General features: G+C 49.4%; 4 protein-coding genes across 4 annotated transcripts; 2 read left to right on the top strand and 2 right to left on the bottom strand.

Annotated features, from left to right (window-relative positions):
- Nucleotides 1-2,476: 2,476 nt before the first annotated feature.
- On the bottom strand, nt 2,477-4,423 carry FPOAC1_014146 (uncharacterized protein; the record flags this gene model as incomplete). The annotated part of the gene is made up of 2 exons (XM_044858468.1): nt 2,477-3,637; nt 3,692-4,423. 2 exons carry the CDS (start codon nt 4,421-4,423, stop codon nt 2,477-2,479), a joined length of 1,893 nt encoding a protein of 630 aa, XP_044707239.1.
- Nucleotides 4,424-10,249: 5,826 nt separating this feature from the next.
- FPOAC1_003974 (uncharacterized protein) lies at nt 10,250-12,594 on the bottom strand (the record flags this gene model as incomplete). Its single annotated transcript, XM_044848529.1, has 2 exons — nt 10,250-11,005; nt 11,059-12,594. The coding sequence occupies 2 exons, from the start codon at nt 12,592-12,594 to the stop codon at nt 10,250-10,252; spliced, it is 2,292 nt and encodes a 763-aa protein (XP_044707238.1).
- Nucleotides 12,595-13,101: 507 nt separating this feature from the next.
- On the top strand, nt 13,102-13,831 carry FPOAC1_003973 (uncharacterized protein; the record flags this gene model as incomplete). Its single annotated transcript, XM_044848528.1, has 2 exons — nt 13,102-13,167; nt 13,661-13,831. 2 exons carry the CDS (start codon nt 13,102-13,104, stop codon nt 13,829-13,831), a joined length of 237 nt encoding a protein of 78 aa, XP_044707237.1.
- A 1,433-nt stretch (nt 13,832-15,264) lies between these two features.
- FPOAC1_003972 (uncharacterized protein) lies at nt 15,265-16,672 on the top strand (the record flags this gene model as incomplete). The annotated part of the gene is made up of 5 exons (XM_044848527.1): nt 15,265-15,457; nt 15,509-15,528; nt 15,579-15,686; nt 15,736-16,130; nt 16,180-16,672. The coding sequence occupies 5 exons, from the start codon at nt 15,265-15,267 to the stop codon at nt 16,670-16,672; spliced, it is 1,209 nt and encodes a 402-aa protein (XP_044707236.1).
- Between the last annotated feature and the right edge of the window lie 610 nt (nt 16,673-17,282).

Raw genomic sequence — 17,282 nt, 5'->3', positions numbered from 1 at the left:
GACCGAAAGAGTAAGGGCACTCAGTAGTAGCATATGCGTATATCTTGTGGTTTCTATAATCTATACATAGATAGGTTAAGCAGTCAGTAGCATACTACGCTCCTATTAGCTATATTCCTTCCTGGCCGTTCTATTCGTTGCGATGAGCATCTTCGTCTGGACAACCCAAGTGGTCGTGCTATGATGATTATATAATGCTCATATATATGGATCAGTCGGAGATTCTTATCTAGCCGAGTTCTACCGTGTGAATGTAATAATAAGCAAAGTCGACATATTTCGATAGAATATAAAGAGCCCATCTAGGCTTCGCCTCTCAAACATAGCATAGTGCGTCTTGAAGTAAGGCTGAGTGAATACAGAGCACACGGATTCACGTAAATGCATAATGGTCTGCGTGCTCGTCGGATAGGTGGGAGATCCCGGACGGAAGGTCTTGGAACATTGATACTTTAACGGGGCAGGGAGACTGGGTAAAGAAGCCATGGATTTTATTATGGAACCTATGCTGATGTTCAAAACACGGCTTTACTCCCAACCCTGAGATTCACGTGTCTTCGTGTCACTCTTCAGGGTTGGGATATCGAGTGGAACCAGCGTCCGCGTTTATTCTTTATCGTATTGGCTCGAGGAGACTGACAAGGATTGCGTCCGCGTTTATTCGTAATGTCATTGGCTACTGCTGTAAGCCATCGACAAGGGTGTACCGTTATTTCGTAAGCAACATTTTGGTGTGGTTTAGTCTGGGATAGATTTGACCATGAAAGATGCAAAAGAAAGCAGGATATACGCCGCAAATAGCAATTAAAATGTCAATAATAGATATCAGAAGATTAATTACGCTTTTGCCTACCGCTGCATGTTACTTTCACCTTACCTTTTGCTGTGATTGATTTTTAACGGATTTTAATTGTATTTTCTGGCCGACGTTCGAATTTGACTAAGACATGAAAGATTTTCCCAACCCGATCCCTAATTGCACAATTGATAGCTAAAGACGCGTTTATTTCGCAAATATGACTATCAGAGAGTAAATGCGAAGATCCCACAATTATTCGTAACTGTTTTAGGCTCGTGGCAAATACAGTTGCGAAATACGGTATCCGATCAGATGATATGTGGAATTTTGATGAGACCAGCTTTATGATGGGCATTATACAGTCCGAAGGGAGGCCAAAATCAGTACAGCCTGGAAACCGTGAATGGATTACTGCAATCCAAGCGATCAATGCAGAAGGTCAATTGATCCCGCCGTTTCTTATTGGTACCGGCCAATATCACCTTGCCAATTGGTACCGAGAATGCGATCTTCCCGGCGATTGGGTTATTGCAACGAGCCGAAATGGATGGACAAATAACGAGCTAGGTCTTGAGTGGCTCAAGCACTTTGATCGATCAACAAGCAACCGATCAGTTGGTGTCTATCGCCTTTTGATCCTTGATGGCCATGAAAGCCACCACTCCGCCAATTTCGAGAGATATTGTGAGGAGAACAAGATCATTACGCTCTGTATGCCGGCTCATGCATCTCATCTACTCCAGCCTCTTGATGTTGGGTGCTTTGCTGTGTTAAAACAAGCTTATGGTCGACAAATAGAGCATCTGATCAGATGCTCTATAACTCATATTTCCAAGACCGAGTTCTTTGATGCATTTTACGCCGCTTTTAAAGCTACTTTCACTAAAAGTAATATCCGGGGAGGTTTTAAAGGCGCCGGACTTGCTCCTTTTAACCCGGAAAATGTGATCTCAAAGCTTGATGTGCAGCTACGGACTCCAACACCTCCCGGGGAGGCTACTGAACCATCAACCCCTTGGACTTCAACGACCCCAACAACAGCAATTGAGGCCCAATCTCAGTCTGAATACCTCGAAAGGCGAATCAGAAGGCATAAAAGTAGCTCACCAGAGTCAATTATTAAAGCTTTAAAGTCTAGTACTAAAGCAACAAAGGCAGCTTTATATCAACTAGCCTTAGTAGAGGCTAGGTTAAAGAATCTTGAAGAAGCAAATAGGATATTAAGCCGACGCCGGAGGGCTAAAAAGACTCGACTACAGAAAGTAGGGATTATGACTGTAGAGGAGGCATCACAAGTAATTGATCAGATGGATGTTGATACGCAGGTAGTGGCCGAATCATTGAGGAGTGGTGGGCGAAGGAGGTCGGCCGGACCGGGTGTTCGGCGTTGTGGTGTATGCGGCGAGACCGGGCATAATGCAAGGACCTGTAAGGTAGATATTCCAGCCTCTGGTGATGAGTATAGTGAGTAGTTTTAATTGATCAGATAGATTGTGGTTATTTTAAAGAGGTTTGATGTCTTAAGGCTAGGATTTTTGTCACGCAAGCTTATCAACCACGTTAATAAACTCTATAACATTGCCTCGCGTTCAATGCAAAGTTTCTTTTTTGTATTCCATCTGCATTGGAAACAGGCCTATGCCTTTACACTTGATAATTCTGAACTGAGAGTGCTCTTTAGATCGAGCTTCGCGTCTCAACGACCTCTGCAACTCCAACAATAGACACGCTGCCAATGATATCGAACACGGCCACCGTAGAGCTAAACTCATTATTAATCCAATTCCTCAACTCAACGGCCATCAGCGAGTCAACTCCGTACGAAGACAGCGGCTTGCTTCGCTCAACGTCATCAGGCGAGATGGACATGGCTCGCGCGAGCTTGGCAGCTATGGCCCGTATGACCACTTGTTTCCGCTCTCCAGCATCTGAAGACTTTTGAAAGACATCTCTCGCGTTCTCAGCGTGGTCAACTATTTGAGCTGGAGTATTGTTGCTGCCCGCTAAGAATGAGAATGTACTGAGGAGAGGTCGTCCTAGCAGAGCTGGAGGTTGCTGGCCTTCGCTGAGGATATCCGCAGGTGTTCGGAGACCAAAGAGGACTTGTCCCTCAGACAAGGACGGTAACTCGATCGAATTGTTCGGATCGCAACATATAGTCAGCAAAGCAAGTAACTCCTTGTCATCGATGGGTTGCATATCATTCGACGTCTGCCTCTGACGCTGATAAGCCACCTTCTCAGCAATGATGCCAATATTGCTCATCCATCCGATATCAAGAGACAGTGCATTTTGTCCTTGCACTCTCCGATATTTGGCCAGGGCATCTTGATATGCACAACCACCGGCATAGTTTGCGCTGGCCATCTGACCAACAACACCAGCCAGAGAAGAGAGGAGAATGAAGAAGTCGAGGTCGTTGGGAAGAAGCTCGTGCAAGTTCTTTGAGGTGTTTACCTTGGACCGCATTGTGAGTTCCCACTGCTGGAATGTCATGCTACTCTGGAAGATTGCATCTTGAAGAACCATAGCGGCGTTAATGCAGCCCTTGATGGGGGGCATGGTCCGAGAACATTCTTCTAGCATGACTTCCGCATCTTCTCGGATGGATACGTCACATCTGGGCGCGATAATATTGACGCCGCGAGATGTCAGCTCTTCTACCAACTGTACAGCTGCTTGCGAAGTTGCACCAGATCGAGAGGGGACAATCAGGTGTTGAGCTCCTCTTTCAGCCATCCATCTAATGATGGCTCGACCAAGGCCTCCAGATCCACCAGCTACTAAGTAGGTGGAATTACCATCGAATGTCCATGGGCGGCGGCCCTGAAAAAATTGCTGTGAAGTTGCGAGTCAGCTAATAACTTGCTAACCAGCCTGAGATTGACCTACTGCAACTACATCCCCTCGTTCTGCTGTTATCACCACACGATCGACGGTATCTTCCTCTTGTAGTTTCTTGAAACCTTCTTTGATACCGGATACCTTGAAAGCTGGCAATGATTGGGGCGGTTGGATCTGATCCTCAGCTAAGAGCTGAATCATTGTTTCTGCGAGTTGGCTCAAGACTTTGGGCTTAAGACGCAGGATATCAATGGACGAGAGGGTCAGATTTCTTGACATGATCTCCGCAGCCATCGTAGAGGCCTCTGACTTGTCGCGAACACCAAGACTGAAAATACGTCCACCATCTGCCATGCAAGATAGGGGTGTGTGTGGTGTGCTCCGGGAAAAGTCTAGCAATACATCAACGCCTTCGCGCTCAGTGACTTTCATCGCCTCTTGAGTAAGGGATGGGGAGTTGCTTTCGATGATATTTCGTGCTGCGAGGCCCAAGTTGTCAACCAGTAGTTGCTCCTCAGCCGCTGTTGATACAGTAGCAAAGACTTGAGCACCCAGGGCCTGGGCCAGGCTGACTGCAATCTGACCTGCACTGCACGCAGCCGAGTGAATCAAGACCTTGTCATTCTCTCGCAAGCGAGCAACATTGAGAATCGAGTGGCAGGCAGTCAAGCCAGGAAGTGTGAACGAAGCAGCATCTTCAAAGCTGAGTGATTTGGGAATTTTGAAGACGCATGCTTCGTTGGCTCGAGGATACTTCCTCATACAACCAGGAGATATCATACTGACGCGGTCTCCTAGTCGAAGGGGGGTGTTGCATTTGCTACCAATCCGAGTGATAATACCAACGCAATCACTGCCGAACTCTTCGGTTCGCTTGTCAGGATGGCCAAGGGCAATACCAAGATCGCGAGAAGTCAGACCCCAGGCCTCTGCTTCGATCTCTACATCACAAGGACTGAGTTCCTCCTCGTGGGACTGGTCCTCGACAAACTATTGTTTATATTGCGCAGTAGTGCTGGGTGAAAATGTATTTTTTATAAAACTTGATTGTTCATTATTGATATGAGAGTTCTTCTCGGGTTTATATCCCTAGATGATTTCATCTAGGACTTTGAACTCTAAATCTAGGACTTTCAGTCTGACAGTCTAAACCCTGAAAGGAAGGGGGATCCCCGGATTTTCCAACACGCCCCCATCCACCTTGTCTTCAGGGTACAGAGTCATCGTGGACTTCAGTACTCCAAATAATACGACCTGCTTCCTCGATCGGACATGCACTGACTCGAATGGCTTCTAGAAAGTGGCCATGACTGACTGCATTCAACGGTTTAGTGAGTCCGTCTGCTACCTGCTCGTGTGTGCTACCGTATTGCACATCAATGTTCCCGGCTTCAACTTCTTCTCGGATATGGTGCTCGGTTAACGGAATGTGCTTTGTCCTTTGGTGGAGCTCAGGGTTTCTGCATAGCTTTAGGGAACCCTGGTTGTCGCCGTTCAGTAGGATGGGCATATGTAGCGGAAGGAGCAGTTCAGAAAAGAGGTTCCTAACCCAGGCCAATTCTCTGGCACACTGGGAGAGTGCTGTATATTCAGCCTCAGTGGTCGATAGTGCTACTGTTTCGTGCCGTTTGGCCCTCCATGAGACTGTAGACCCTTCAAGTTGAACGAGCCACCCGAACGTCGATCTTCCCGTAACGGTGTCGCCTTTCCAATCTGAGTCGGCCCAAGCTGTGATGCTCCAAGCGGATTCAGGATCTTTCTTGACGCCCCCAAGCACTAGGCCGTGGTCTCTTGTCTGCTGTAGATAGCGAAGACTTCTTTTGATCAGTCGTGAATGTGCTGGTGATGGATTCGACATGTATCTCGAGAGTACCGAGAGAAGAAAAAGCTAAATCGGGTCTGGTTTGGGTCATTCCATACATCAACGAGCCGGTTTTTCGAGCTATAGTCTTCTCGTTCTTCTGGAGAAGCCGAGTCGCCATTGTCTCTTGGTTGCAGTGTCGAGAGTGAATTTCGCTCCATCGGGGTCTTGACCGGTCGGCAATCCTCTAAGCCGAATTTCTTCAGTATTCTGGTAAAATATGCATCCTGGGAAAGGTAGATCAGCCTTGAGTTCCTGTCTCGGGTTATTCTTACTCCAAGAAAATGGCTAGCGGGACCAAGATCAGTCATGGTAAAGATCTCTCCCAGGCGGGCTTTGTACCCTTGGATTGCTTCCTTGTTGCTGCCCATGATGAGGAAGTCATCCACATATGTGATGATGATCACTCCCGTTGTGGGATTGTGATATACGGCCGTGTCAGACGTTGCTTGTCTGAAGTCAAGGGATTCCAAGGTCTCCTTCAGCTTCTTTTGCCATTGCCGAGGCGCCTGCTTGAGCCCATAGAGGGATTTGATCAATTTGCAGATCTTCTCAGTTGAAAATCCTGGCGGACGGTCTTCTGGGTGTTGGTCAAAATACTCGACAAGTCCTTCCGGCATTTCGATGAAGACTTCTTCGTCGAGGTCCCCTTCCAAGAACGCCGTCGACACGTCCATCTGCTCAATTTCCCAGTCAAGACAGGCAGCAACGGTGAGGAGGATTCTCCAGGTCGCCGATTTGGCAACAGAGGCAAAGGTCTGGTTGTAGTCAAAGCCGAACTGTTGTTCAAAGCCTCTGACCACCAGCCGCGCCTTGAACTTGTCCAGGTTGCCGTCCTCTTTTTTCTTGACCTTGAATACCCACTTGACTGTAAGTGGCCTATTGTGAGCTTGGTTGCGGTCCAGCATGCGCCAAGTTCCTTTCGTGAGGAGACTGCGCAGCTCACTGTGTATTGCTCTGAGCCAATGCTCCCTTTGCGGACCTTGAAGCGCTTCAGTCATTGTTTTGGGCTCAGTGATCACCTCTTTTCGGGGATCTGGCAGCTTAGCTGATGTCATGGATGTTGTCGTCTGTCCATGCTGAGGATTATGCACCTCGGCATGCTGAAGATTGTTCACTTCAGACCTTCGTGGGCTCGGAGTTTCTGTCTGCTCCGTGACTGACTGTGGCCGGCTTGAGATGGGAGCTCCGTTCTTGCGGATTTCCGGCTCAACATCATGCTCAGTTTCGGTCAGGAGTTCTTTCTCCCCGACCTTTTCGTAGAATTTCACATTTGCAGAGCGGACGATCTGATGTCCCTTTCTGCGAGAGGGCACCCAGCAGGTGTAGATCTGTGAACCTTCCATGCATAGGTAGATTCCAGCCTCTCCTCTTGGACCAAACTTGTGTGATCTCAATCTTCGTTCTTTTGGTATGTGTATCGTGACTTGTGAGCCACAAATTCGTTCTCCGGATAGATCCGGCTTGTTGTCTTGTCCGGGGAAGGCCTCGTTGAGAAAGCTTTCCATGGGAGTGAGGCCATCAATTGCCCTGGTGGCTGTCACGTTTGTCTTGCGCACCATATCTTCCAGGACCAATGGCCAGAGCTCTATCGGGATTCTTTCCGATTCCATGGTTGCTCTGACTTTGTCAAAGATGATGCGGTTAGAGCGCTCAGCAACTCCGTTAAATTCAGGAGTATATGGTGTCGTCTTGATGATTTTGACGCCGTGGGTGTACTCGAGGTTCTTGAGAGACGCACCATAGAGCTCAGAGCCGCCATCCATCTGGATTGCGTACACTCGGATGCCATACTGAGTTCGTATCTTCGAGATGAGCTGGCCTAGAAGTTCCGAAGCCATTCCCTTCCTCGTGAATGTGTAGGCCCATCTCATTCGATGTTTATCATCTGTGGCAATCATTCCCCATCGTTCGCCTCTAATACCCGGTGGATTGACTTTGAAGGTGTCAACATGGATGAAACCGGCCTTGGAGGCTCGCTTCCGTTTGTTTCGTGGAGTCCATCGTAGGGCCTTTGCGATATCGCAGGCGAGGCAGTAATTGAAAGGCTCATGATTGTGGTGGCTGTCGCAGAACATTCCTCTCGTCATTTTGGCAGTCTGCGATACCTGATATACGTTGACGTGGCCGAGTCTTCGGTGCCAAAGATCGACATCCAGGCATTGCTTTGATGAAACAATGTGGTGATTGCATGGTTCTGGCTGGAGTTCGGAGACGGCCTGGTTTGAAACGGCTGTCTCTCTGACCTCAGTGTTGACGTACAGACCGTCCCTTCCTATACGGAGGAGACCAAAGACGTCTCCTGTTGGGTCGTATATGTCGTTACCGTCAATCCAGCCGCCGTTCTTGTACAGCCTGAGCCCTGACATGACGTTTACCGGAAACTCAGGGATGAATAGCGTGTCTTTGAGGTTGACTGTGACCTGATCGCCCCATTTGTTTATGAAGCAAATTTTGACTGTCCCTCGACCGGATGGGTACACCTTCCCACCGCCCGTAACGAGGACCGTTCGGGTTGCAGGCTGCAGCACTGTGAATAGTCTTTGGTCGTTGCAAATGTGGACTGACGAACCCGTGTCGAACAGCCATTCTGCGGTTGAAGAGATGCTATCAAGGGAGACCTTACACGTTTCTGTATTGTCCATAGGCGGCTCGTCTGAGACGCTGTCTTCAAGAATCAGAAAAGATCGCTCGACTGTCATGTGATTTGATTCCTTAATATGGAGATTCTTGCTGTTGTCGCGTTGACGATCATGCTCCATGAGTTCCTTGGCGAGACGGACTGCCCAGTCGGGCCGCTTACCCTTATGGGCGAACCAACAATCATTTTCGTGATGTCCTCTCTTCTTGCAGTTTGTGCAGGTATAATCCTTGTGCTTGCCGACTCGATGATTGGTCTCCTGGTTAAACTTGTTCGCGGCTCGCTGGTTCTTTGAAGAGCCTCTCCTCCGTCCACTTGCCTCTTGCTTTCTTGTGGTTAGGCCCTTCCTCCCGGTCTTTTTACCGTGGGCCCAGTACGTAGAGGCAGTACCATGACTGTCATCGTCATCTGATGACCTGTTTTCATCAATGAGATCTTGCTGCATTGATCGTAGTGTTGGCGGATGCTCAGAGCGAAGGAGAGCCCGTTGTCTGGCAGTCCAGTCGGGGTACTCGTTCTCACAGGCAGTCAGATAGACCACCTTTTGAGGGTATCTGAGATTGGTTCCTTTTGCTCGAGGAGAAGTTTGACGAGTCGTTCGAAATCGACATTGAATTGTGGAATTGTCTCGTAAGAGCTTGATTTGATCCGGATAAACTGGTAAAGTGTTGTCTGCAGGAGAACTGGGCCTGTGCCAATACAGTAGGCCTGGAGAAGGTTGAACATCTCCTGGGGGTTTTCAATCCCGACCAGTTGACTGAGTGCTTCTCCAGTGCAGTTACCTCGGATGGAGACGGCAGCTTTCGCCGCCCTGATCTTTTGATCCATTGTCTGCTGTTCCTCGGGAGGGTAATCACCAAAGACAGCATCTTCGAGACCATTGATCCGAAGAATGGCCTTCTGAGCTGGGCAATATTGCTCCCAATTGGAGGGGCCGCCTAGCTTGAGCTCTTGCGGAAGGAAAAGAGTATTCTTTTCGGAGATGACCGTGGTACTGTCATAGGTTGAAGATGGTGTGTGGTCTTGACCTGAAGCACCAGATCGCGACGATTCGGATGCAGGCGACACTCTGATGGTGTTGCGAGTTTGCATAGTGAAAGGTGGGGCTCGACGTGAGGCCATTTTGGGATGAGGTTAAAGTTCGGTTCTTTGATTCAGAAGAGAAACCCGGTGTTTGCTAACCCGGGCTCATAACCTAATGTTTATATTGCGCAGTAGTGCTGGGTGAAAATGTATTTTTTATAAAACTTGATTGTTCATTATTGATATGAGAGTTCTTCTCGGGTTTATATCTCTAGATGATTTCATCTAGGACTTTGAACTCTAAATCTAGGACTTTCAGTCTGACAGTCTAAACCCTGAAAGGAAGGGGGATCCCCGGATTTTCCAACAAAACTGGCCCAACACAGAGCCTGATTCCTGTTCGTTTCTTAAGCTGCCAAAAGACGCGAGGAGCCTTATCTGAACCAAAGAGAAGATGTCAGACATAATCTCGCAGCTGCCAAACGAGATTCTACGAATCATTATGGAAAATGTTGGGTACTCCCCCAATTTATCTCCTTTTGTTAGTGCATTGTCACCGGAACAAGTGGGACAGAAGGTTATCTAGTAAGGCCTCACTGATACAGAGCTCAGGTCACCTCGATCAGAGATCTTAAATCAGCAACTGAAGTCTCGAAAAGAATCCGGAGCGTTTGTCTACCAATATTTTGGCAGTCCGTCGAGATTAGACCCAAAGGAATCTCACACTATATAGGTAGACCTCCCCGGCTTACCACTGCTCTATCTGTCCCCAATATCTTTGAAGTACATCAAACACCTGCATTTCCGAAAAAGCCTAGGAGTCTGTTGGCAATTTTATCAATGTCCTCATTCCGACGGACCCCGCAAGGCAGATCTGGACCTCTGCTTCGCGCTAACCCCAAGTATGGGGTTGGGGTTAATTTCAGCCAATAAACAGCCGGGCCCCAATCCACTCGATTCAAGTCCAAATTTTGAGCGAAATTATCCATTTTGATGGCCGATTACTGTTCAATCGCCTCTTAATAGTTCCTAGGGTGATTGACTGTAGATTTACTAGCAAAGTGCTCTCGCGATCCGTGTCCTATGGCTTAGCATTCCACTCCAAGAACGCCGTCTTTGCCAACCGGATATCCTCTAAAAAGCTTTGACTTGACCGACTTCGCTTGCTCGAATCACCAGTTACCTTCTTGCCATCCATCGTCTCCGACTGCCACGCTCGCTTGTTCGGCACCAGCTGCGCCAGCGGACGTCGAGGCGGGTTGAGCAGCAAAGCCCGTTCAAAGTCGATCACCATAATCCCGCCGGTCTCGGGATTGAATAACATGTTTGCGAGCCTCACGTCTTTGTGGACCACGCGCTCTCGATGCATGGCTCTCAAGGACCGAATGGCCTCGCCTTCGAGCGACCTGCCCATGTCGCCAGCCCTCTGCGCTCCGTCGACGCTGCAGCCTCCCCAGGACAAAAATGTCAAGTGCACCACGTAGACCCGGTGGTCGTAGTAGTAAGTCTTGTTCATCGATCGAAGGTCAACCGCACCCAGGAAAACGGGCACGTGGACGCCTTGCACTGGCTTGAGACGCTCGTAGACAGCAGCCTCGTGCTGGAGATCTTTGATGAAAGCCCGCACCGTGCCCTTGCTGACAAAGGTGTAGCCATGAGCAAGTAGGGTCACTTGGAAAAGCACACCCCGCGCACCACCTTCCCCCAATGGCCTGATCCCGTCGTCGAGAGACTGTTCCAGCTGCTTCCGGAGTAGGCGAAGCCACTCCTTGTGGTCGACAGGATGACGTGCGCGGGCGGTAGCGCAGCTCCCGCAGTGAAGCGCCACGTTCGGGCACTTTGGGTCAAGAAAACCACCCTTGACCATCCCGAGAAGACATTTCTGCGTACAGTACTGCCGACCCTGCTCGCCGTCTCGCGCGGCGGCCGCAACGCCAGTCGCCGGCTCCGCCTGGTTCCTTGTCTTGTGTTTCGTCCAGTTGGCGTAGGCGTGTCCGGTGGCCTGGATGCCGACTCGTCATCAGATGGCTCCGGCTTGCCGTCCTTCCTCAACGACCCCTCGCCAATCTGGCACTTGGCAGTTCGACGCGTCCTTCTGCGCGGCAAGGCCGGCGACCGATCGACATCCTTGTAGGTGGTAGGTTCATGGCCAGGAGAGTAGGCTGACGACACCGATCGTTCATTTTCTGGGATAGAACGGAATGTCGATTCGAAGTCCTCAGACCACCTCTTCAAGCCATTCATAGCTTTTTGACGTTCCTCCTGGCTAATCTCCCGTCGCTCTCCAGGCGCACCGAGAGCCATGAGGGTGAACGCTAGATATTGACCGACAGCCGTGCATATATGGAGGTTGTTTGGATGTGCCGACACCTCCGGGCCAGGCTCTGCTAGATGATAGTACAGAGTCTCAGGGTCGTCCCAGTCGATGTTGAGAAACACAATAGCCTCGCCAGTAGTAAGAAGACCATACCCAAGGCCGCTTTCAATCATGTAGTGATACGTCTGCGTGATGGCAGATGCCGTCAGCTTCTCCGCGTGGTACTGGAAACGCGCGTCAGGGTTAATAGAAGTTGGAATCGTCCTTCGGTTCACAACTTCCCTGTAGATGTCCATGGGGCGGAGACCGACGCGAAGGTGCGGAGCGGTCAGCTTGTGGGGCGGCTTGTACTCGGAAACGTAAACCATTGTGCGCTGGGAAGACGGCGTGTTGTCGGATCGATAGATGCAGATTTGATCCGGCCGCAACTGGTTGAGATCTATTCCGTGGTCCGGCGTCCGCGGTGGCGTCGATGGGGTCTCCCTCTCAACCACTTCTTCGGCAACATCGCTGAGGGCATGGGGATGGTTCTCAAAGACGACACCATCTCCGATCTGAAAATCCCTGCCGACCTCTTCGACCTGTTTAAGCTGTTGTACGATGGCCCTAACCGGATCCTCCACGCTATTATGTAGGAAATATTCGAGCGTCTTCTCGTCTCCTATCGGTCGTTGGGAGACCCAGTTCCCCATGCCGGCCAGGAAGTTTCGGTTCTCGAAAAGGCGGCTTTCGGTAGGAAATGAATGGTGCAGTGTACCGAAGGTGACCTTCTGTTGATGAAGAAAGTTGGGCCATGGCCTGAGGTTTTTAGGACACCACTTGTTACGCGGGTTGGTCAACGGGCCCTTTGAGGTCAGTTTTGGATCTGTTTCGATGGCGAAGCGAGAGAAGACGGAATCATGGCAAGCTGCAATGTATTCGTCAAGCGTCGTGAGTCGTGTTTGTTCCTCTGCTTCCTCGGCGCGTTGCTGTTCCTCCTTCGCGCGCTGCTTAGCTTCTCGTAGGAGTTTTGTCAATTCATCTATACTCAATGATCCATATGTCGTGGTGAGGATCGATTTCGAAGGGTGGATATTTGCGTCATAAACGTGTATTGTGCTCTGATGCATTAGATTTAATTAGGTCATTTTAATTGTGTTCTGATGCATCAGAGCACAATACACGTTTATGACGCAAATATCCACCCTTCGAAATCGATCCTCACCACGACATATGGATCATTGAGTATAGATGAATTGACAAAACTCCTACGAGAAGCTAAGCAGCGCGCGAAGGAGGAGCGGCAACGGGCCGAGAGGGGACTGTGGTTATCCGTAAGGACACCTCCGGAGGTATCCGCATCTGCCGTTGTTTAACCGATTGGTCCCGCCCTGGGCGGCCTCCTGGAGGCAAGTCGGCTCGAATGTCAAAGCACTGTATCGACTTTCCTACAACAATCGTTAATGTATATCTAAACACAGTGTACGCGCCTGAACATAGCTCATTGGCAGCTTCTCAAAGTAGACCTTGGCGCAGAAATCCCACCAAAAATCATGCCCCAAAAAGGCCCCCTCAGCAATATTTTTAAAACCTCTAAAGCCGTTTCTCTCCTTGACATTTGTCGGTTCGAGGCGTAAATGGCCATCGTGGCACGTAAAGACGCGGTTGCGGGAAACGTTGTGGATGAGATATTTGCCGTCGTGGTGAGGAACGGATTTGCGAGTGAGACCAAAAGAACCATTTGAAGTGGCACCAATATCTGATGAAGTAGCCGTGTATACAGTGTTGAACACTTCCACCTTCTCTTTGTAAAATCCAGAATGGAGACACTTGGGTACACAATTCTACCTCATAAGCAGATGTGTTGTCTGGATTTGGCTGTCTTTTGGGTGCGTAAGCAATTTCTGGCTGTCCGGGCGTAAATCCGAGGAAGTGGGGATAGAGGCGCGTACACTGATTGTTGTAGGAGAGGAAGCCGTAGGTGTTCAATACTGTAAGGTAACCCTAACCCTAAGTAAGTGAGGGATTTTTGTCACGCTCGCTTATCGATGGTGCCCGCAATTACGTCGTAATTCTCTGACTACGTGACGACTTATCCCCCGCAAAAAGCGACCCATGAAATAGTGCCTGATAAGTGCATTTAATAAGTTCCCCGCAACTTATCTAGCCCCAGACAGGAAAAAAAACACCACGTAGAAAGGCCTTCGATCGACCGAGATGGCCGCAGACTCGTACACGGCCGCAGACGAGCGCGCCCGCGCCGCTCAGAAGGCGGGCCTCAAGGCGAAGAAGGACGAGCAGCCGGTGAACACGGCGCGGAGTTATACGCTGCGAAGTGTCACGGGCTGGTCTCGGGAATACAGGTGAACGGGGAACGCTTCAGGCGGAACGGGATCTATTGCTACGGATAGGCACTGCGGGCAGGTCAGGCTCTATTGACAAGGCGTAGCTCGAGGAGCTACGTGAAGGTTCTGGTTGGTTGGTTGGTTGTATTCCTACTCGGTTTTAGCCGCTTTTTAACAGCAGCCATGCCCGGCTAGTGGGGTTTGGCCGACAGCCGAGACGCGCCCCAAATATTCATCCGTGCCGCCCCACTTCGCCAAACATCAAACGATATTTGGCCAGCTGTCTCCAAACTTCCCACTTTCTCCTCCTCCCTACGTGAAGGTTCTGTCAGGCGGGGAGCTATATCTCTGGCGATAACGTACCGTCACGTGCTACGGATCCACCCTAGGAACTATTAAGAGGCGATTGAACAGTAATCGGCCACCAAAATGGAAAATCTCGCTTAATTTTTTACGCTCAATCGTCTGATGCTGAGACGAGCAGCTGATTGGTTCAAAATAACCCCAACCCCACACTTGGGGTTAGCTAGCGTCAGCTTGGGGTTAGCGCAAAGCAGAGGAAAGGGGATTTCAATCAATAGAGGAAAACAACAAGACTGCTTTATCTTTACTTTCTATCACCAAGATAAAGAAGGCAACATCAAGCAGCAATGGAGGATATCGTACAGCTTAATCAGGACTATCAGATACTGATCTGCCGGCTATGCCAGTCAGCCGTTCGACCGGACAGCAGCATCGAGTCCAGCGCTCATCATATGTCAACTCAATCAATCAATCACCCCAATCAAATCAATCAAATCGTCAAATTCTTCCTTTCAATCAAATCAAATCACACATTTCTAAAGTTGAAATAATTGACATATTACATATGTATCATGTGATCGTCTAATCTCGAGGGAAAATCCACATCTTCTCGAGCCGCTACCCTATACTAGATAGTTGCAGATAGGAGTCTACTCTCAAATAGCGGGGGAATTAGCGGCAAAGCTAAGTATCTGCTATCGTGATCTAACGCATGACCCCACCGCGCGTATGCAATGTGGAACGCGTTTTCCAACCATGTCGCGCCATCAAAATAATCCCTTCTACACGTGGTTGTCGAACTCGCCACTCTCCCCGTCGCCAGCTGGCTTTCCGCCAACAAGATTGACACCTTGCCCTACACCTCCTTCTTCCGTTTATGGTGATGAATGGGATTTTTTGTCTAATCAACAAGGGTTATTGTAGGAGAGGAAGGTGCAAGTGCTCAATACTGTATAGTATCGGGTCCAAAAGTAATTACTGTTTCACCTCCCCGACCCGAAATACCGGGGTTGAAGCTCGCCACGGTCCGTACCAAACTCTCCTTAACATGGGGGACTAGAGCATTTCCGTAGGATCGTTAAAAGTCAGCTCGTTCCTGGACCTCTCGTGCCTGAAGATCAAGAGACCTTATTATTGTCCTGTGCTTCCATCATGGCTACACTTGATCTAGATGGACCGGCCCTTGCACCTCCGAAGGGCGAGGTGTCAAATCTGAATGATCCCCCAAATCAGAATGGCCTGGCTTATGCTGTTCTGATTATCTGCGCGGTGATTACCACGATATGCTTCCTTTTGAGAGCTTATGGGCGAGTATATCTGCTGAAGAAGTTTCAGACTGAAGAGAGTGAGTAGCGCGTCTGATCCTTCCTGAGTCGTCGCTAAACAGATTTTGAAGTTCTCATGACCTTGGCATATGTACGTTTGATCCTTTGAATGTACTTTACATTATATCTAACAGAATCAAGGGCAACTACTGGGGTGCTGCCTATGCGACGTTCAAGATGGTGGATACGCCTGGATATTTCGTGCATCAATGGAATGTCCGTCTCAAGGATGTAATTCCCACAAACTACGTGAGTATCCTTTACCAAAACTACATAACCATAAAGGCTGACATATCAGTGGGTTCTCATCTTTGGAGTCTGCTACTCCTTCGTCCTCCCGTTTCTTAAAATCGCTATCCTCGTTGAATGGTGTCGCCTCTTCGTGCCTTTCGGCACACGAACAAAGAGCATCTTCTGGTGGGGTTGTATAGCCATTGGCTTTGTCCAGGCCACATCCAATACCGCAATTGTCGTTGCTCTGAACATGCAGTGCAACCCTCACGAGGCCATCTGGGACTTTAGAATCCCAGACGCCAAATGCTGGGACTTGCATAAGCTGCAGGTCGCGTCTGCTACGATCCACTTGTGCTGCGATATTGCCATCTTTTTACTGCCCCAGCAGGTTATCTGGAAGTTGAAGATGTCTTGGCAGAAGAGGATGGGTGTATCGGTTATCTTCGGTCTCGGTCTCCTGTAAGTGAATGTTGCCAGCTCAGGAAACCGCTACTAACATGTTGTACAGGGCCTGTGTATCCGCCGCCTTCAGACTGGCTGTCACAGTCAAGTACGGCAAAGCCGCCGATGCTCTCTACGCCCTCGCCCCTCTCGTCTTCTGGGCAACCGCCGAAATGACCTGCGGCTTCTTCGTCGTCTGCGTCCCGTGTATCCCCAAGATTCTCAAAGAAGCCGGCGTTATCCGCAACATCAAGCGTGCATTCGGCATGAGCACCGCCCCCACGAACCCTAATACTGGAGACCGATATGGCAAAAGTGGAACAAAGGGTTCACAGCTCTCGTCTACGGGCCCCAAGTCTTACTACAAGCTAGATGAGGATGGCGTGCCATTGGGAACACTCAAAGGATCTGAATCGACGGAGTATTTGCGGGATAATGCCAACAATGGGCAGGGAATTACTCGGACGACGCAGATCAAGATCACGCAGGATAATCGCTCGACAAGTGATTCGGAAGGTCATGCTGCGTTCCCGGCGTCTCAGAAGCCCTGGGGTGTATAAAGCATGAGGGTTAGCCGATGCTGCATGAACTATATAAAAAGGGTCGGTTTCGTGGCATTGTTTATATTTCTAAAAATAGGTAACACTTGCAGGGCAGCATAGCGCGACATGGGCGCTCGGGGGACATTTTCTCAAGGCCGGTTAAGACGGGGACGGTAATTAATTATGCATGTTCTCCAGCTCCCAAAGACAGTAAGTAACAAGTTGCAGTTGAGACTTGTGGCTGAGAGCTTAAATCAGCAGATTGAACTTAGTGTAAGCATCCCATTAGAATCAGACCATTCTATGTTATGCCGCTTATCGAGACGCAGGATACGTCTGATCGTCGTCCAAAACTTCCTATTCTAACCAGAACGAAAAAATCAACCTTGACAAGGAGGCGAGAAAAGAATTCGTAATGCAACCCAGTCATGATATAATGTTGATCCTCGCTAGGAGTAAAGTCTCATAAATTGGCTCCATCAAGCAGGGAATATCGAATGGTAGGGTGATGGACAGGGATGAGCGCTAATCTCTCCAGGGGTTGGGCCTGTCTTGATTCCCGGAACTTCGGAAGTCTTCCTAGCTTCCTCTCCCATCGCTCGCCTCGGAGGATTTAACACACTTTACC

The sequence above is a fragment of the Fusarium poae genome, chromosome 2 (genome assembly GCF_019609905.1).
Source record: "Fusarium poae strain DAOMC 252244 chromosome 2, whole genome shotgun sequence".
Taxonomy (NCBI): domain Eukaryota; kingdom Fungi; phylum Ascomycota; class Sordariomycetes; order Hypocreales; family Nectriaceae; genus Fusarium; species Fusarium poae.
This window is presented reverse-complemented; position numbering and strand designations above follow the sequence as displayed.